This window comes from Thunnus albacares, chromosome 23 (assembly GCF_914725855.1).
Source record: "Thunnus albacares chromosome 23, fThuAlb1.1, whole genome shotgun sequence".
NCBI lineage: Eukaryota > Metazoa > Chordata > Actinopteri > Scombriformes > Scombridae > Thunnus > Thunnus albacares.
This window is the reverse complement of record NC_058128.1, coordinates 6,201,199-6,221,637: the sequence shown is the minus strand read 5'-3', so window position 1 is coordinate 6,221,637 and position 20,439 is coordinate 6,201,199. Positions and strand designations below refer to the sequence as shown.

Below are 20,439 nucleotides of genomic sequence, written 5' to 3'. Positions count from 1 at the left end.
TTACAGGTATTATAGTCTCTCTATCTCTCTGTGCCCGCAGCTCTTACATGGAACAACAGCTCTTGGAACGGTGAGCTGAGAAATAACCTTTAATACTGACAGTAATACAGTTTAATGACACATTCATGTACTTTTCCAGTGATGGTGAGACATTACAGTGTCTACATAACATCACGGTGAGACTGCTACCACAGTGCTGCTGCTGCTGCTGCTGCTGGAGCACAAATAAATATGCTGTAATCTCTCTCAGTCTTGACTTTAATTAGATAAATATTCTATCAGTGTGTTTTGGTTACTTAAACGGACAACCTGACCTCAGTGGAATCTCGGATTGCTTTGACAGTCATGGATGACATGAATAAGCACATTCCTACCTGCGCTCGGCGAGATACGGCTGATTTCGTTTTAATCATCAAGGAAAAAACCTGGCAGTCTGAAGGATGCCGCAGAGACTTTGAATATTTGAAGTAACGTGAGATTCGTGCTGTTTATGCCATCCGTGCATAAATTCTCACGGTAGTTTGCAGGGAGACTCTTGAGGGGACCGTCATGATGTGTAAGGCGAGGGTCACATGACGGACAGAGACTACTGAAGGTGTCTTGAAAATTAGAAAAACCTGACGATGATTGAGATAGAAATAAATAAATAATAAATACTTGTAGAAAGCCAACCTCACCAAGGAATGTGACATTATATCCTTCATGAGCAATAATGTAAACAACTTGCCTGATATCAGACAGAGCTGTGAACTCATTACGCTCCATTTCCATCTTCGATTCGATCAGCACTAAACTCTCTGGCTGATGATGATGTACTGCGAGCTGGGCTAGTCCTTGGTTTTGGCTTGTCTGTTTTCAACATGGCAGCTGAGTCACAAACTTTCTCATATTATCATATCACAGCTAAACAGTACACTATAATATGTTTCTGAAAACATTTAAGATGAGAAATATGCAATGCAGTAACAGAGTCTTCATATTTGATCAGTGATGCCTAGTTTTACTCCTCCTTGGTTCTGGTGCACAGCTTGACAACAGCGTTAGTCCCACCTGTAGCACTGTTTGGCTAATTGTTAGTTCCCCCGCGGCGCTCATTGGATCCAGCCAAGAAAACGCTGTTTCATGTCATGACGCCCGACCAGAATCAATCAACTCGATTCAAAGGTCTGGAAAGGATTTAAGGATCTGTTCAATTACTTTGCAATTTCTGTCAACAGTTCTGTTACTGCAGAATCTTTCTAGAGTTGCAATTAACGATTATTTGCACTGTCAATCAATCTACCGTTTATTTTCTTGATTCATTGTTTCATCTATGTTAAAAGTGTTTTAGAAATTGTGAAAAAACTGTTCAGTTATGTAAAGTTACAGTTCAAAACCTTCAGATATTCAATTCATGGTCATGTATGATGAAGAAAAACAGAAAATTGTTGAAAAGCTGGAACCAGAGAATGTTTTTTGCTTGAAAAATGTTTTTGCTTGTTTTTGTTGTTGCTAGTATGGATCTGTCACAAGCAAAAGAAATATCAGATAATGAAGAGGGCACAGCTCAATGCCACTTTAGTAAAAGATAACTAACAGCATTTTCAATAATAAATTCCTACTAAAATGTATCAACTGAAACATTTTTCTTTATAAAAACACATAAAACAACATTGTCGAACCAACAGACAGTGCGGTCTATAAGCTAACTGCAGTAAACATGCTAGCAAATTAGCTCGCTAGCGGTCGTGCTAACTCAGCTACCCCGCTGTTCATGTGACCCTCGCTGTTGAGGCTGTAGTCTTCCCTCAAGAGTCTCCTGTAGTTCTCAGGACTGAGTAAAGAGGGTCACGAGGTGGAACAGGATGAACAGGACTGCTTCTTTCTGTGCGCAGTCAAACATCATTAGTTTATTGAATGCCTCTGCACCGTGTTCTCCCTCTGAGACCACATTAACTGTCAGCTCTACCTTCGCAGTTATGCAATATAGAATAAGCAGTAGTCTCATCCTTTCAGTCGTTTTCTTAGAAAGTGTGTTTTTTTTTTTTTTACCGGTTTGGTTTCATGAATTCCAACACTCTTGATGAAAGGAATTAATTCAGCTATTTAAGTGATAATGGTTGCATTAATCCCTTTCATCAACTGAGAGTTAAACTCTTTTAAAACCATGACTGTAGGATTACGTAATCCTCAATATAAAAAAATGATGAAGATGATAGACGAGATAGATTTCTACAGTATCAACTTGAAAAGTAACCATGTTGTGGCTACAAAAAAAAAGCCAATTACTGGTAACCAAGTTCCTCCATTAACACACTCCTGCAATTTACTTTAATCATGTTGTCAAAAACATTTGCCTCTTAGTCAGAACATCTTGCATATGAGCATCTAGCTTCTCTTAACGTGAAGTATTGAATGAAGATGTTTACAACTGTTAACCAATCAGATGTGAGAGTGAAAGGCTTTTTTTTTTTGGGTGTTGTTGTTGTTATGATACATGAAGCAGCCATTAAGTGTTGCTGGCTGTGACAGTCGAGAGTGAACCCATTGACTGGAGTTGAGACCACTCCATTTATCTGCTGTCATAATATTATCCATAATGAGTAGTTTTTTCTGTAGTAAGTGCAAGGGCAGCAAACAGCACTTTCATCTTGAGTGTTTTTGCCTATTATTTTTTCATTTCCAGTCACGCTGTGTAATAAATGACTGAGGTTATCTCTGAGTCACCAATTTGACATTTTCACATCCCTCATTTAGAGGTTTAGTTTATATTAGCTGGGATAGTATTTTTGGCGTAATAGTTTAATAACTGACAAATAAGAGTGCATTTTTGAGCTTGTTGCTTTCAGAAGCGCCAACGATGTTAACCACCAGCTAATTTAATGTCAACATAATTTATTTTTTGTTATTTTGAGTGATGACTGGTGAAGAAAAATAACTGAAACTGAAATGTTAAAGTGTCCTTTTTTATGTCTGGAGTGTCATTGGACCGTTAATCTTGTTCATAAAAAAAAAAAAAGCTTTTTAAACTGAACAGAAAGTGAAGTGAAATGTTTGGGCACCTTGAGCACATTTCTGTGTGTGTATTTGCGTGTCTTTAATCTATGTTTAACAGGGTGTTTATATCATCGGTTAGCATTCTTGCACTGTTTGTGTTGTGTGTTTTTTTTGGGGGGTTTTTTGTGCATCTCACCACCCTCTGTGCTGTGTCTCTCTTGTCTCCTTTTAAGAAGTCGGCCCCCAGAAGGAAATGTGCAGCCTGTAAGATCGTCGTTCACACTAGCTGCATAGAGCAACTAGAAAAGGTATCACTCACACCCGCTCACACCCACTCACACACACACACACACACACAGTTGTGAAAACATAATGGTCTTCTTTGAATTTTGACAGTTATTTGAGAAGACTGAGTTTCCTCTTCCATTCTTTGAACTACATTTAAACGTAAAAATGGGCGTAGGTGTGAGAACTGAAAGAGTCAATTCTACTCAACACCAGATACGCGTTTGTGGCTCTCATGTTTGCTAACGTAGCGTAAACGTAGGCGAAAAGGTCTTTCATCTTTTCCAGGAAGTGTCAAAGCTGTGTTCATTTCACACCATCAGCGAATATAATTTTTTTTTTTAATCCTGTTGAAATAGTCATAATAATGTCCTGACATACAGCACAGATCAAAAACCGGCTCAGATTTAGCCTCTAGTAACGCAGCATCAACAGAAACACTTTTTTTGGCCAATCAAATGCTTGAAAACAATGTAACCGCATAATCACAGTTTCTCTCTCGTTCATCAATACAAGGAAACGATTGCTGCTATTATGACTTGACAGACTTGTAAAAAAATCCTTTCTCATAGTATTAAAACCCCCCTGTGTAGTATTGTGGCGTCAAACTGGATCTATTACTGGACTGGACTTCCTGGATTGTATTTCATTTTCTCTGTGGTCCCCGTGACAACACACCCACATAAACACAGACCTCTTGAATGTTTTTTGGACTAGTTTTGGTCATTAACGGCACAACATTTTGGTTGGAAAAATAAACAAAATAGATTTGCATGGACATTTTGGAGTGTGTTTCACATTTTTCAAAAGTTAGACACTTCCTCAATTATTTATTCCAACTTTTGAATATTAATATTGTTATATTACCTTATGGTACAAATATTTTATTATCTAAGCTGCCAGGATTCAATTTTTTTGTGCCAAAAATCTGTTTAATCTTTTTAAATACATATGTTATTCTTTCTCTTTTCTTTCTTTTTCTCTCTCCAGATCAACTTCAGATGCAAGCCAACTTTCAGAGAGGGGGGATCCCGGTGCCTCAGAGATGTACGTTAGTGTGTGTATGTGTGTGTGTGAGTAAATAAATGTATAAATAACCATATACATCTGAGAGAAAATAATTAGCATGTATCCTGTTTGCATTGTGTGTGTGAGAGAGAGAGAAAAAAAAAACATGATTATTTTCAGCGTCTCTCTCTCGGACAGCAGAACATACTGAGACATCACTGGGTTCACAGACGAAGACAGGAGGGGAAATGTAGACAGTGTGGAAAGGTAAGCACACACACACACATGCACACACACACATAAATGTTGTTAACAGTTATTATTTTTCATACAGACTATATCAGTGTTTTTCTTTCTGTTCTCACAGAGTTTTCAACAGAAGTTCTTCCACAGTAAAGAAATCATCGCCATCAGTTGTTCCTGGTGTAAACAGGCTGTAAGTAACTCAACCGTCGCACTAATTCTCATAAAATATAGTAAAATCCTGCTGTCAAGAACATTAACCAGGCATACACAGTATAACTTTAAATATGAAAGTTATTTAGAGGGTAATTCCGGTGTATTTCAACCTGACATTTCCCATAAATGTGGCTGTTGTGGCTCTCTATGTGCTCTCCAGCTGTAGCATGTCAATGTAGATCCTGATGAGGTTATCCATAACGGCTGCTACAGGCAGCTAGTTTCTGTGTTACATTTCATTCAGACTATGAGTCAAACATTTTAAATGATTCATGTAAAAATGATGTTGGAGCCTCAACATCTTACCCTGATGTACTGTATGTCATTTTGCATGAGTCCATGTTTCCCCAAATCTCTATAATAGAACTGGTGAGTGTGAACGTTGAAATAAACTAGAATTATCCTCAAAACAAGTAAACAGTCAGGGTCTTATGTAATATAAAATACATTTCAGTTCCAAAAAGAGAAATCCCAAAGGGTCAAGTATGTTGATTTTTCTATTTCAGTACTGTCAATTCTTTTCCAAACCCACAAGGAAGTCACGTCTCATTTAACACACACACACACACACACCAGTGCGAGAGAGCAGACGAGTAGGAACAACACCTATTCTGTCACAAGAGGACTGAAAACGACACTGTAGCAATGCTCCAAACTTGATAATATTGTGGTTGGAAACTTCGATTTTTGGTCTGCCATCATGTGTATTTCTAGTTCTAGATCTGCTCAGTTATTAATGTCATGTAAATGTATAATTTGTAATGGATTAAATGATTAATAAGATAAATAATGAGACGTTTATGTTGCAGTTCCACAACAAGGTGACGTGTTTCATGCTGCACCAGATTGAGGAGCCATGTTCACTGGGGGCCCACGCTGGAGTCATAGTACCTCCATCCTGGATCATCAAAGTCAGGAAACCACAGGTGTACACACACAAACACACACACACTCACTCTCCCAGCGGTCAGTGCACTTGGTTAATAAAGTTCAGCTGTCATTTTGTGACGGTAACGAGAACTGACTTTATTGGATCTAAATTTAAAACTCCAAAAAGAAGGCGTGTGTCAAAAACTGTGTGCGTGTTTGTGTGCGTGTGCGTGTGTGTGTGTGTGTGTGTGTAATTTTTGGCCGTGATGTGATATGAGCTGACACATGTCTGATCTGTCTGGGAGAACTCTGGGTCTCTGTCTCGTCGTTGCACACACGCACACGCATGCACACACGCACACACACACACACATCCCTCAGTCACATCACATGCTTCATTGCACTTTTAATTACCACCACAAGGGACACAGTGACAGTGAACTAACCATTGGACTGTCTGGGTGTGTGTGTGTGTGTGTGTGTGTGTGTGTGTGTGTGTGTGTGTGTGTGTGTGTGTGTGTGTGTGTGTGTGTGTGTTTGTGTACCCTAGAGCTCACTTAAGAACTCTGCCAGAAGAAAAAAACGGACATCTTTCAAACGAAGGACAAGCAAGAAGGGAATGGATGTAAGTAACAATGTGAACCAGACAGAGAAAGTAGGAGACAGAGGATATTTAATATTCAGGCTTTTTAAGTGTTTATAATTATAATTTAGATTTTCCTTTCACACAATTTCAAAGTTGAACATAACTAGAATGTTTTCTATAACTCAACATGTACATAATACATGACGTCCCCAGCTGAAACTGAACATAAAGTGGGTTTTTTTCAAATAAATTTGTATATATGTAAATAAATTATAAAAAATGTCATCCTCAAAAGCTAAATGAAACCAGATTAGAACTGGATGAGCTCTGCACGTCTTTCTGTTCATTCATCTTGGCTGTTTAACAGCTGTCAGCCACCTATTTTTCAACATATATCACCAAACATCAGTAAATACGTTTATTTAAAGTGTAGAATCACAGAAGTCTCAGTAGACTACACATTACAGGTAAATAGATTATAACACATGAAAACACAGTACAATAAAATAAAAATTCAAGACAGAACAAGAACAGAAACCAGTACAGGGTTTAATTATTTTTATCAGGAGTATGAAAAAATACTCGGTACGGTAGCCTGCATCCTGTGACCTGAGTGTACGTGGAGGAATGTCGGGAATGAGAGGTTCTGCCAGGTAGGATGTTCTAGTCTAGTTTTTGTTAGTTTTTTGTAGATAATAAGGAGCAGCCTGATCAGTGGAGGATTGATCTATTGCATACGTGTTTCTGTATGTGCCTTTATCAGTATTTTTTTTTTTTTTGTCACGTTTTGCACATCTTACTCTGTCTTTTCTTCCCTAGGAGTCCAAATGGCGTCCGTTCATGTTGAAGCCCCTCCCCTCTCCTCTCATGAAGCCCATCTTAGTTTTTGTTAATCCCAAGAGCGGGGGCAACCAGGTCAGCACACATTTTAATCTTTTGTTGTCACCCACTATTACAAGCTAGCCTCATTTGAACAGTGGGAAGGGTCCTTTAATGTAATTTATACCAACTCGTTGCTATAATTTCAAAGGACTGTTGAGAGAAGAAAACACTGCGCCCCTGTTATTCATGCTGTTTTCTCTGTCGACTATTAATTTTAAAAGCAGGGAGACACACTAATCAACAACCTTTTCTACTGAACACCATCATACTTTACAAGAGATAATCTTGCATCATGGCATTATCAGATTTTAACAAATGAAAGTCTTTTATTAATTTACGCCTCCGCTGTGTGGATCTCCACAGGATGTTGTTGGATGATTTATTTGAAATAAGGTAAAAAAAAAAATCTTCTCGCTCAGCCTCCATCAGGCTGTTCAGGAGATATTACAATCTGCCAGTGACCAATGATGTCAGTTCAAACTGGACACCTTAAAATGTTTTATGGTTATTATCATAATCATAACATTAGGATGGATTCAGTTTATACTTCTCTTTCTCTCTGCAGGGTGCCAAGGTGTTACAGATGTTCATGTGGATCTTGAACCCGCGACAAGTCTTTGACCTGTCGCAGGGTGGGCTTCGAGAGGCGTAAGTATCTTCCACTAGGAACTGTAATAATTTCCTCCTCAAATCCTCATCATACATCACACTTATTATTATCACAGCGATCTGCTGGGTGAAAATTGCTTTCCTATATCTTCACACTTCAGATTTAGTCTCTCTTATTAAAATGCTCCGCTCACGGGTTGAGCAATTTTCATCAATCGTTGACCAATTACACCCACTCAACACCAATCAGCGCCACTTTCTTTCTTATGAAGAAGTCTCCTTTATTCTATAACCGGGCCTCTCTCTGCTTTGTCCACTTTGCAAATTTGTCAGGTTGGAGTTGTACAGGAAAGTGCCAAATCTGAGGATCCTCGCTTGTGGAGGTGATGGGACGGTAAGGATCTGTTTTATTCTATTTTATTCCCACGACATGTATTCTTTTCTAAATCTCTGCAGCTTATATGATCTGTGCATGTCTCTCTGTGTAGGTGGGGTGGATCCTGTCCACTCTAGATGAGCTACAGATGAACCCCCAGCCTCCTGTTGCCGTTCTTCCTCTGGGAACAGGAAATGACCTCGCCAGGACGCTCAACTGGGGTGGGGTGAGTTCCTAGCCTTGACTTCTGCCGCAGAGTTAACAGAGAGCCGCAGTACGTACTGTAGCAGTTTCTCCTCCCTGTATTTATTCATTCAAAAGTGTCTGTTTAATGACTTTGAGGTCAACTTGTTTTTCCATATCATGAATAAAATATGATAGATTAAGCTTTAGGGTCGGTGCAGGAGGGAAATTATGGTCAGGTACTGCAAAGAAAGAAGAATATAGAAAATGGGGCTTATGTATAAACGCAGCACTTATAACATTACTTAAAATGACAGTACATTTCTGTATATATACATGATAACATTAGCAGGGTATCCACAAAAGCAGGAATAGTTATTTCCCAGACAAATATAAAACAATGAAGTGTATGCATTATGCAAAATATCAGACAAATATTGATATGCAGTTAAAATAAATACATTATTTACATCTCCGACACCTCTGGGAGCTACAGAATAACTCACCCGCATTCCAGGAAGTCTACGAGAGCTCTCTTCCTGTGTATCTCATCCTCTAAACCCCCACATTTAACTATTGTCTGACTTCTCCAGAGCACAACACGTCAAGTAAAGATGTTGTTGTTGCTCCCATTGTAGAAATTATTGTATATCTCTATCTGTTCTGCATATTATGTTATATAGTAGAACCACATTAGTTCAATACAATATCACTTCAGACTTCTAAAAGAGTACAAAATGATTATTTTTACTTTAAATTAGATGTTTCAGTAGTTCCTTCATGCTTTTGATTCCAGGATGTTTTAGTATGTAGAACAAACTGATAATTTGCACCAAGTTTAGAAATTCATCAGTCAAATTTTGCAATTAAAGTTTAGTTACACATTTTGTGAACTTGATTAACACGATGAGACTTGTAGCGACAGATTTTTCTTCAGGAATCAGTCAGAATCAGTAAAAAGTGTTTGGCTGCTGTAACTAGTATTTTCATTCACCGTTGCTTCACCTTGCGTCAGTGACAACAACCATAAACAAATGTCAGAGTCTTTTTTTTTTTTTTTTTTTTTTCAGTTTTCCATCGAGACCGAAGTGCTCAGAGTTGCTGAAACTTAAAAAGATAAAATATAACGCGCTATCCCTCTTCATGTTGGCACTTTATACTCTTGCAGTTTGTTGCTAAAATAAGGTGAAGTGCTGAAGCATCAAGAATCTGCCCCTTGACACACACACACACACACACACACACACACACACACACACATAAATTGCATAACCACACTGCAACATAAAAGAAGACCTTTGCAAGCTCCCACATTCTTCCATTAGGCTTTTCTTTAGAGCAGATATGTGGGCTTGTAGCAGTGATAATACATCAAATATCTCTCAGACTGAGTCAAAGTCTGAGTCAAAAAAAACTAGCTTAAATAAAATATTTTTCCTTGTATTTCAAATTGAATCACATTATAATTTTATGACATAATTAGGACATATTTAATCACTGAAGATACATTATCTGCATCATCTTCTGAACTGGGTTAATTTAGTTTTCTAGGGACATTTAAATGTGTTTTTACAGGGTTTATATGAAGGATTCAGTTGTTTCTTCATCTGCTGTGCCTTCTTATGACAAAAGTACAGGTACGTAGTTACGAGTCTGAGCTTCACAGACAGACTGTCATAGGAATGTTGCTTAACAGTTGATTGCATGGAGCCAAAACCATTTATGTTTCAAATTAGGTTCTTTATTTCTAAATCACTTTTTGCACAGATTGCATTTACACCTCCTGAGATCTGTTAAGATAATGTTATTATTTTACTGTCACTCATTGGTGGTGAACGATGAAGTGAAGATACATAAATTACTTTTCATTCCAGGAATACAATGTTGAAATATTCCTGATACAGAGAGAGATACTGTAGATGCTTTGAACAAGTAGAGAGCTGAGTGAAAATGCATATCTTCAATATGAGTAATTAGTAGTGTGTCCTTTTTGTCCTTTCTTTTGTTTGGTATTTCTGCCTGCAGGTTCTCTATCTACTTTGTCTCTGTTGTTTTTTTTCCCCTTTCCTTTCCCTCACTTCTTTCCTCTTCCATATTCTCTTCCTTTGTCTCCCATTTCCTTTACTTTCCCCATTCCCTTACCTTTTTCATCTCTCTCTGACACTCACTTGTGTTACTTACCGCTCCACCTGCCCGAGCTTCCCTCCTGCCCCGTCTCAGTGTGAGTGTAAATGTCCCTCTGACCTGCTGTGTGTCGGGAGTGTGAGCTCTGCTGTGTTGTGTGTGTGTGTGTGTGTGTGTGTGAACACCTCAGAGGAGGCCCTGCTGATGAGCGCTACTATCATCAGATTGTTGTCTCCTCGTGTGTCCCTGTGTGTGTGTGTGTGTGTGTGTCACTCAGTGCAGTCTTTGGCGCTCTGATTTCCTGACCCTGTCCAGAGGGAGAAAGAAAATAAAAAGCCAAGAAAGAAAAGTGTCAGAGGACAAAATGTGGGGGTGAAGACATGTATTGGCGTTAGGATAGGAAAAAGACAAGATAATGATAAAGAGAGAAGTGAGATGTTTGTGTGTTTGTGGCCTCCTCTCAGCTTTCTTTTCACTTAAAGTGGTTATTCGATGACCACTCACTGAAAGCCGATCATTACATGCTCTCGCTCTCGATCTCACTCTTTCTCTCCGTCGCTCTGGGCGTGTTGACCTCTTGTTAGCAAGTTGATAATGGGAGGAGAGACCTTGGCGGTTCGACAGATAGAAAGAGCAAGTATCATACAGGTCATCATTTAGATAGAAAGACACCATCCCTTCATCTGTCTTTCTTCCTACCATCTACCTCTCTCTGCTTTCTTCCTCTCTCCCTCTTTTTTCCTCCATTTCCTCTTTATTTATCTTTCTTCTTTTACTCCCTTTCCCTTTTTCTCCCCATCTAATCCTCACCCCGCCATCTTCTTTCCTTGAACGTGACTCTTATTTTGTATGTTTTTACATTCATTCCCAATAAATGCTACAAAAGTATTAATAAAGATGATCACATACCTCCACACATACTCTGTGATGTACAGTATATCAAATCATCTATTTGTAAAATACAAATTATTTTATAAATGTTAAATTCCACTGTCTTAATTGTTTATAGTATTTGGCTGGTGTTTGTTTTATATTTTTCTTATTGTCAACAAATCTCATGTGCAGAGAGACTAACCCAGTATCCAAAGCCTGATATAGTTTATCACTGGTGTGTTTTTAATAGTTTTTGAACAACAACGGAGGTCTACGGCACAGAGGAATAAGATATATCAGGCTTTGGATACACAGTAAACAGATCACTTCATTGTTGCTTTGTCTCTGCACATGAGATTTGTTGACAATAATAAAAATGTAGAAAAGCCTTATCCTTCAACTAATGACTGCGTATATGTTATATAACGCAAATCCACTTCCTCTCTGTGTCTCTATCTGCGCTTGTGTTCATTCCTCTCTGCGCAGGGTTACACAGATGAGCCCGTGTCCAAGGTCTTGTGTCATGTGGAGGACGGTTCGGTGGTGCAGCTGGACAGATGGAACCTCCTGGTAGAGAAAAGTGCCGTCCAACCAGAGGACGGCACACAGAAGGTCAGAAGTCAGCTGTGAACTTTAATTGTGGGGGGACGGGGGGGGGTGATGTGTCCAACAATGTGTTTTATAACTTAACACATAACTTATGTAACACACTTGTCCAAATATTCACAAAACAACATCAAATACAACTAACTTAATAGGATAAAACACTGAAATTTGCATGTGAGCTGTCAGTTTTCATGGATGTACATTACGAAAGGGAACCAGGATGTGTGAAAATGTTATATATAATATTTCTACAAACAGACTCACTTTTAATATTTCCTCTCGTGCCCTCAGCTGCCTCTGAACGTGTTCAACAACTACTTCAGCCTGGGCTTCGACGCTCACGTCACCCTTGAGTTCCACGAGTCCAGAGGTCAGTGGAATCTATTTTAGTGTCTTTCCTCTACATTTCAACTCATATTAACTCTATTTATACTCCATTAGGTTCATCTCCTTCCACTTAATGCACCGTCCTCCGCTGTTGTAAAAGAAAGATGAAGAGAATAAGATAAAATATTAAAAGGATACACACATGCGGCAGTCACGCATGCACAAATGAGTTTCTCGTTCCCTTCCTTTTACGCTGTTTTTAATTCGCTTATCTTTGCAAGATATTTAATGTATTCTCCTTCTTTTTCTCCTCTTGTCTCTCTCATTGTGTCCTTCCAGAGGCCAACCCAGAAAAGTTCAACAGTCGCTTCCGCAACAAGATGTTCTATGCAGGAGTGAGCGTCGCATTTGACTTATTGCACACACACACACACACACACACACACATTTTCAGCACACATACAGAGACTCGTGCAGCCAAAACGTCTCTCTTTTTCCTCTCTCTCACAGACGTACACACATGTAGAGTGTTTCACAAGAATGAAGGCGGAGAGGAAATCTGTATTGTGTGAAGGAGGGAAATTAGGGAAAAGACAGGAGAGAAGAAGAAGCTGTAATAATAGAAGAACTAATAACTGGAAGGAGGAAGAAGCAGAATGTCTGAGAGGTTATTTCAAAAAAGGCCATTTGGAAGATTTGATATCTTTCTACAATACAAAACCAAATTTATTTGCATTAACTGGTGATTTTAAAGCAATAACAGTCAGACATGTGGTATACATCCTGTGTTCTTAACTAAAAGTGTGGATGTCAGAGTTTTTAGTTAATTTTGACCTTATTTTCACCACTTTTATAGTATTTATTATAATTTTTAGTATAGTAGTAGTACAGAATGTTTGACTAGCTTTAATTATATATGTTCAAGTTCACTATTTTTCCAGCTTTCCAGCATCAGACTAGAAAATCTTTGCTTTTAGAACCTGTAGGTACAGATGTAGATGGGAGATGGAAGGAAGACATTATGAGTGGGCGTTAAAGAGGAAGCATGTAGGGGGGTTATCTCTTTTTAATGAGGGAAATGTAATGAACTGTAATTCTGTTTGATTGGGTCCTTTTCTCTGTTTGTGTGTGTGTGTGTGTGTGTGTGTGTGTGCAGGCTGCGTTCTCAGATTTCCTCCAGAGAAGCTCCAGGGATTTGTCCAAGCACGTCAGAGTGGTGGTGAGTGTTAACACACACTCTCTCTCTCTCTCTCTCTTTCTCTCTCTCTCTCTCTCAGTCTGTATCGTTTTCCATGTCGACATGTCTGGGCAGCAGGTCGGCCTGGTGATTAAAAACGCCGTCTTTCAGCTGCTCCTTTAACATCCGCTGTGCAAAGGTGTCCTTCAGCGAGACATTGAATCCCTCTCACACACTCTTATCACTGACCCTGACCGCTGACCTCCCTGCTAGGACCAAACACAACATTATTATCATACGTGGGACTTAATGGGGATGTTAAAGTTTATCATTTTGTCATGGATTTCCTCACATCTGATGAAATTTATGTTCCAGCAATGTCAGTGTCAACAAGCCTTATTTTTTTCTTCTTTGTATTTCATTGTGCTATGGACTCCCCCATGGGCTGTGTCCATAATAAAGTCTGAATTGAATTGAAATCCCATGAAAGCACCAAAACCACAAATGCATTTCTCCATGTCTCGGTACTTTTCAACTTCCTCTTCCTGCCTGTGGCACTCAAGCTCAAGAACAGACTATTTAAGAAGTAAATCTTTAGAAAATTGGTGACAAATTTATACTTAAATTTAAAAAAAGACAGCTGGGCTCTGTAGTTTTTAGAAAACAGTATTTAAACCAAAAGAAATCGTGCATTTGTTGGACCATTTTTAGCTTCATATTTGGTGTATTGTGTGATGGAAGCTCCCATGATCAAACGGATGTGTCAGTGAATGTGTGAAGACAGCATTTATGTCAATAAGAGACAGTGCCTAGGGAAGTTAATTAGAGGGCTAATCAGTAATATAATATTTTGGTTCTCTGTGAGCTGATTAGAGACCGATGGGCCTGTTTTTATTTTGAGAAATGAGGAGGATGCTGAGACAGTATTATCTCTAAGCCAGGTGTAACTGATAAATTTTAGCGAAGTCTGAGACACTATTGTTTCTAAGATGAAACATACTTGGATCATTACCAAAGCATCAAGGTCACTAATGATGGTTAAAAAACTAGGTGGAGTCTAGACAATAAGCCCCACATTAGGTGGAGTTATGGAAAAGTATATAATAAGGTGTTTTATGATTTTGCAGTAGGTTTTCTTTATCCCGGGATAAAGGCTCTACTCTACCAGCTTCACGTGTATTTATTGAGTCTAAGTTTTGAGTTTAATGCTAAGTTGTGGGTGACCTGAGGATTTATTGGCCCATCTGAAGATTTCCCAAGACGGTTGACAGCAGCTGTGTTCATGGTAATGAAGGAACATGTGCAGCAGAGTGGCTCATTGATGTATTTTTAATAGTTTTTGGACAACAATGGAGCTCTGTAGCAAAGAGGAATAAGATATATCAGACAGTACTTGTTATGTTAATGTTTTCATATGGGATTTGTTGACAGTAAAAGGCATAAAGAATATGATATAAGTAGAAAACTCTGACCCTGAAACATAATCTGTATCCATAAAATGGCACATCCCACCTCAGGTCTACATTTCTCCATATATCTTGTTGCTGCGACAACTCCTCGACGGCGTCCATTAAAGAGCTGAGTGAGGAGGTCTGACATGACCCTCGAGCCGTATCAATCACTTTCCAACCTGCCCCCCCCCCCCCCCCCCCCTCCCCCTCCCGACATCAAAACAGGTTTAAGACCAAGAGCGAGGACATTGAAAATGAGACTGAAAACTGAGAACCGAGAGTGAAGCCGGGACAGACAGGTCAAACCAAGTAAAGGATCTGAGAGTGAAAATCTGTTGTTCTCTCAATACTTAAATTCACATTAGTTACATCTTATGTAAACAGTGGATTATATTCATTCATGTTCAGGTGAATCAACAAGCTCAATTTTAAAAGCCCTTTTTGTAAAACTGGTCCTGATCTTACAGAACAGCATGAATGACTCTCTCTAACTCACGTTTCACACTTTCTCTGTCTTTCTCAGTGTGATGGTACAGATCTGACTCCTAAGATCCAGGAGTTAAAATTCCAGTGCATTGTGTTTCTAAACATTCCCAGGTAGGTGATACTGTGCTATACTTGTTTGTAAAATAGTGAAAGGGAGCTAGAATAACATTATTATAGACTGATGTATCAGATGCTGCCAATATCTGACTCTGTGTTCCAAGAAGAAACATCTTGATCACTTTGTAATGTCCCAAAAATTCCACCTAATTATAATTATGTAGTGTATTCCCATCAGAGTGAAAAAAGCTAGAGACACTAAAACCTTCTAGTGACTAATTAAATTCTTTAAAGTGGGTTAGTACAGTAGCTGCTTAAAGCAAGAGACAGGAGGTCTAATTTTGGTTTGGTACTTTGAAAATGAAGCTGTTAGAAGAACAGTAAAATCCTCCCACACCACACCGAGGGTACAATATTCCTCTGGTCAGACGTCTTAATAATAAATTCACTGTCTGTGTTCAGGGGAGAATCTCCATCATGATGTTAGATGATACCGTCTAGAAGATGTTGCATATCTTGAATTACCAAACTGTTTTTGTTTGTTACTCTGTGTGTGTGTGTGTGTGTGTGTGTGTAGGTACTGTGCTGGCACCATGCCGTGGGGAAACACAGGCGACCACAGGGACTTTGAACCGCAGCGCCATGACGACGGCTGCATCGAGGTTATCGGCTTCACCATGGCCTCACTGGTGAGAGAGACGAGGGAATACGGGAACAAAATAAACACAATTAACAACAAGAACTGACACAAACAATCAAAGAAAAAGGAACAGGGTGGTGTATTTTTTCTCCCCCCCACCTGTTCACCCCTACTGTACATCTCTCCTCCTGTCCACCAGGCGGCGCTACAGGTAGGAGGTCACGGGGAGAGACTGCACCAATGCAGAGAAGTCGTTCTCACCACGTTCAAGACCGTACCTGTTCAGGTGAGCACACACACTCACTGGCCTCCCTGACAAACGAGTAGAGTATTTATTGACTGTTGTGTTATTATCCACTGATTATATCTATAGAGAGTAAAAGATTTTAGGAGAACACTAGCAAAACATGGCTTAATTTTACTGCTTTTGACTATAAAAGTACATGTTTTGATACAAAGGATTCATCAAACAAGGGGAAAGTCCACACCGCAGAGTATGAAATGTTAAAAATGTACTTTAACTAAATATATTCATGACTCTTATATTTAGTTATTATCATGGGAGTATTGAATTTTGGTCACATGATAACAGATGGTTGCATGTGGGGGTTGAGAGAGTTGGAGCTGATGAAGGCAATTAGATGTTGCTGAAAGCTACAGATAAACCAAGTAAGTGGACTGATATTTTCAAGGTCAAGAATTTACCTTCAGGCTCAGCAGCCCAACGAGTTTATTGCTGTCATGTCACATAGACAATCACTCGCACTTTATGTGAAAAGCAAAAGGCCACTGCTGAAGGCGGTCGGGTTGAATAGATAAATAATATTAAAATTCAGTCATCACGACCTCGTCCTGCCTCAACTCTGTTGCTGCAGTATGTGAAACTGCTCGAAGCCGAGGAAACCAGACACAAGGTTTCACAGTCTTCTGACAGATATAAACGGCTGCAATAATCTTTGTTTTATGTAACTATTAGTCCTTTTAAAGGGGACATATCATGACTTTTGTGGTTTTCAGTTATTTTCAAGTTCCAAAACTTGAGGTGAATGTATGTAAAAAATGTTGCCTACAAGTCAACACCCAGGGCTTCAGTCACTCTTTTCCTGCTTTTAATGATTGTTTGCACATGCCCACAAACAGCTGTCCAATCTGTAGTCTTTGTTGCTAAGGTTGTTCACGTTGTCCACTTGCATACTTCGGACCGGATTCTCAGCTCGAACATGTACGGATGTGTTTGAGATGTTTCCATTTTGAGTAAAGAACAAGAAAAAGAAGAGAAATCCTGCTACTATTGTTTATTTAGGTCGTCTCTGTAGAGAGACAGGAGGTAAAACAACCTGTTTCAGACAGAGGCTGAACTGAGGGGCTGCATAAATTACCACTATAAGATAAAAAAGGTGTTTTTTTACCTGAATTCATGCAAAGATAAACCAATAGAGCCCCAGAATAAAAATATAGACCTGGAAATGTGCGTTATACGTCCCTTTTAACACCACAGTAACGCATGTGTGTGATTTCTGTTCACGGTCACGTCTTCCAGGTGGACGGTGAGCCATGTCGACTGGCTCCCTCCACTCTCCGCATCTCTCTTCGAAATCAGGCCAACATGGTCCAGAAGAGCAAGAGACGCACCTCTGTGCCCCTGCTGAACGAGTGAGTCACTCGCACACGCCGACACACACACACACACCAACACACACACACACACACACATATATATACAGACTGAGGAAGTAGGCCAGCACTGTTGTAAAAGCCCGGGTTGCACTGTGAGTGAGTCATACAATCTGTTTAGTGGGAGCTGACATTCACTCCTCTCATTGTCCCACATCTCTCTCTTCAAGCTCGCCAAACCACACAACCACAGCGGAGGGATATGTATGTTTTGTCCACTCAAATAATGAAAGCCTGAGGAGCATCTCAGATGACACACTGATAATATATGTGTGTGTGTGTGTGTTTTTTTTTTTTTTCCTAAATTATCTATCAGCTGAGAAGAAGCTATTGTTTTCTCTCAGGGATAAAGCAGCAGCGCAGTATTGTCGGATTTAACAACGTATTTCTATCTGAAATGATACTAACTCTCCTCCGTCCCTGTAGCACTAATAACTCTTCATGTATATCTTTATGTATATATGTGAGTCTATTTTTAACTGTCTATGAGCCACAATAAGCGTGTGTGCATGTGGGACAGAGAACAATAGAGATATATTACTGGCTGTAGCTGCAGTAACTAGTGTCTTTGCTTGATGTACTGCTATGCTACTGTACTCTGTGCTTATCGATGTTTGTCCACTTACCTCTGGGCTTTTCTTCCGTCTGTCCCTCCTCCTCCTCTTTCTTTTCGTCTTTTTTTTCTCCCTTCATTCCTCCAAATATCCTCCGAAAACACACATCTGTAATCTATTTAATTATTTATGATTTTTCATTTGTTTACCTTGACTCCTCTTGTTTCCTGTTTTTTCTCTCCTCCCTGTATTCTCTCTCATCTCCTCCTAATCTCTTCTCCCTGCCTTTTTCTCTTTTCCTCTCCCTTTCTTCTCTCCTCTCCTCTTGCCCTTTCTCTCCTCTTCATCTCCTCTCTTTTCCTCGTCTTCTCTCCGCTCCTTTTATTTCTTCTCTTTCTCACCTCCTCTCCTCCTAATCTCTTTTCTTCTCCTTATCTCCTCTCCTGGTCTCTACTCTTGTCTCCTCTCCTCTCCTTCTCACCTCCTAATCTCTCTTCCTCTCCTGGTCTCCTCTGATTTCCTCTTCTCTCCTTCTCTCCTCCTAATCTCTTTCCCTGTTTTCTCTTTTCCTCTAATTTCCTCTCCTCCTCTCCTTATTTTATTTCTTTGCCTCTCCTCTCCCCTCTTGTTTCTTTTTCTCTTTCCTTTCTCCTCCTTTCTCACGCTTTCCTCTCCTCTCCTCTCCTCTCCTCTCCTAATCTCTTTTGCTTTCCTGTCCTTTTCTGCTTTTTTCCTTTCCTCTCCTCTCTTGTTTCCTCTTCTCTCTTCTCCTGTCAACTCCTCTCCTAATTTCATTTCCTTTCCTGTCCTCTAATTTCCTCTCATCCTTTCTTCCTCTTCTCTCATCTTCTTTTCCTCTTGTTCTCCTCTCCTCTTCTCTTCTCTTCTCTCGTTTCCTCTCCTCTTCTCTTCTCTTCTCTCATCTCGTTTCCTCTGCTCACCTCTTCTCTTCACTCCTCTCCTCTCTTGTTTCCCCTTCTATCCTCTCTTGTTTCCTCTCCTCTCCTCTTCTCTCCTCTCTTCTCTCCTCTCCTCTCCTCTCTTGTTTCCTCTCCTCTCCTCTCTTGTTTCCTCTTCTATCCTCTCTTGTTTCCTCTCCTCTCTTGTTTCCTCTCCTCTCCTCTTCTCTCCTCTCTTCTCTCCTCTCCTCTCCTCTCTTGTTTCCTCTCCTCTCCTCTCTTGTTTCCTCTTCTATCCTCTCTTGTTTCCTCTCCTCTCTTGTTTCCTCTTCTCTCCTCTCTTGTTTCCTCTCCTCTCCTCTCCTCTCCTCTCCTCTCCTCTCCTCTCCTCTCCTCTCTCTCTCCATGCGGTCCTCCTCTCTTCTGTGTGTGTGTGTGTGTGTGTGTGTGTGTGCGGCCGTAGTATTCAGAAGGTGTGTGCAGCTGATCTGCGCCGCCTCTCTGCTCCCCCCGACTCCTTCTCTGTGTAAGTACCTCAGCCCTCTGTCACTGTACTGTTTGTATGTGTTGGTTTGAATGAGTCAGTGCTGTCGTGTCTTGGTTTGTTCAGGGTTGGACCAATATTTAACTTTCTGATATTTCTTATCCTTTTATTGAAACCAGAGCTGATCCAGTCAACGTTGTAACCTCTGATATGACGAACACGATACAGTTTGATTGATTGAAATGACAGAGAACAATGTTTGCTTCACATAAAGTGTATTTTAGCCTCCTTTAAACTTACTGCTGACGTAATAAGTTATTTTTACCTTCCTAACAGTCCATGCAGACATAATATATTGAATTATACATCATTCTTTTTTATGACAGAACTCACATTCTCAAAGGTTATATCTGCCATTACAGAATATATGTGATATATATTTGATTTTATGGCTGCAGCACTTTGTTTTTACTATCAACTAATCTGTCAATTAATGTTTTTGATGAATCGTTTCATTTAAACAGTGTCAAAATTGTCAAAAATTGCCATCACAAGTTCCAAGAGCCCGAAGTTACATCTTTAAATGTCTCGTTGCCAAATATATTCAATTTACAATGAAATAAAACAGAGAAAAATGGCCAATCTTCACATTTAAGAAGCTGGAAGCAACAATTTTTTGCCATTTTTGCTTCATACTGTGATGGTAAGTTATCAAAATCTTTGTTAATTATTTTTCAATCAGTGGACTAATTCATTAATCTGAAAATCATTTTAGCACTATTTGATTTGACTGTTTATTTAGATATTTATTTGTCTCGATGGCATAAAAAAAAACTTTTATGTTCTTGGTTTA

At 39.5% G+C, this 20,439-nt stretch overlaps 1 protein-coding gene across 9 annotated transcripts in view; it reads left to right on the top strand.

The window, feature by feature from the left end:
- Nucleotides 1-20,439, top strand: part of dgki (diacylglycerol kinase, iota) — a 73,429-nt gene that overhangs the window by 41,454 nt on the left and 11,536 nt on the right. For 2 of the 9 annotated variants that reach the window (XM_044343481.1, XM_044343476.1), the window contains exons 4-22: nucleotides 3,210-3,284; nucleotides 4,252-4,308; nucleotides 4,450-4,536; nucleotides 4,637-4,705; nucleotides 5,538-5,654; nucleotides 6,149-6,223; nucleotides 7,004-7,099; nucleotides 7,632-7,714; nucleotides 8,009-8,069; nucleotides 8,164-8,277; nucleotides 11,718-11,843; nucleotides 12,129-12,207; nucleotides 12,504-12,559; nucleotides 13,321-13,383; nucleotides 15,316-15,389; nucleotides 15,913-16,024; nucleotides 16,175-16,261; nucleotides 17,516-17,628; nucleotides 19,566-19,628. In XM_044343481.1, coding sequence (XP_044199416.1) covers nucleotides 3,210-3,284; nucleotides 4,252-4,308; nucleotides 4,450-4,536; nucleotides 4,637-4,705; nucleotides 5,538-5,654; nucleotides 6,149-6,223; nucleotides 7,004-7,099; nucleotides 7,632-7,714; nucleotides 8,009-8,069; nucleotides 8,164-8,277; nucleotides 11,718-11,843; nucleotides 12,129-12,207; nucleotides 12,504-12,559; nucleotides 13,321-13,383; nucleotides 15,316-15,389; nucleotides 15,913-16,024; nucleotides 16,175-16,261; nucleotides 17,516-17,628; nucleotides 19,566-19,628 — 1,607 coding nt within the window. The remainder of the gene's footprint in view (nucleotides 1-3,209; nucleotides 3,285-4,251; nucleotides 4,309-4,449; nucleotides 4,537-4,636; nucleotides 4,706-5,537; nucleotides 5,655-6,148; nucleotides 6,224-7,003; nucleotides 7,100-7,631; nucleotides 7,715-8,008; nucleotides 8,070-8,163; nucleotides 8,278-11,717; nucleotides 11,844-12,128; nucleotides 12,208-12,503; nucleotides 12,560-13,320; nucleotides 13,384-15,315; nucleotides 15,390-15,912; nucleotides 16,025-16,174; nucleotides 16,262-17,515; nucleotides 17,629-19,565; nucleotides 19,629-20,439) is intronic. The other 7 variants (XM_044343480.1, XM_044343479.1, XM_044343478.1 and 4 more) reach the window with 7 other exon arrangements.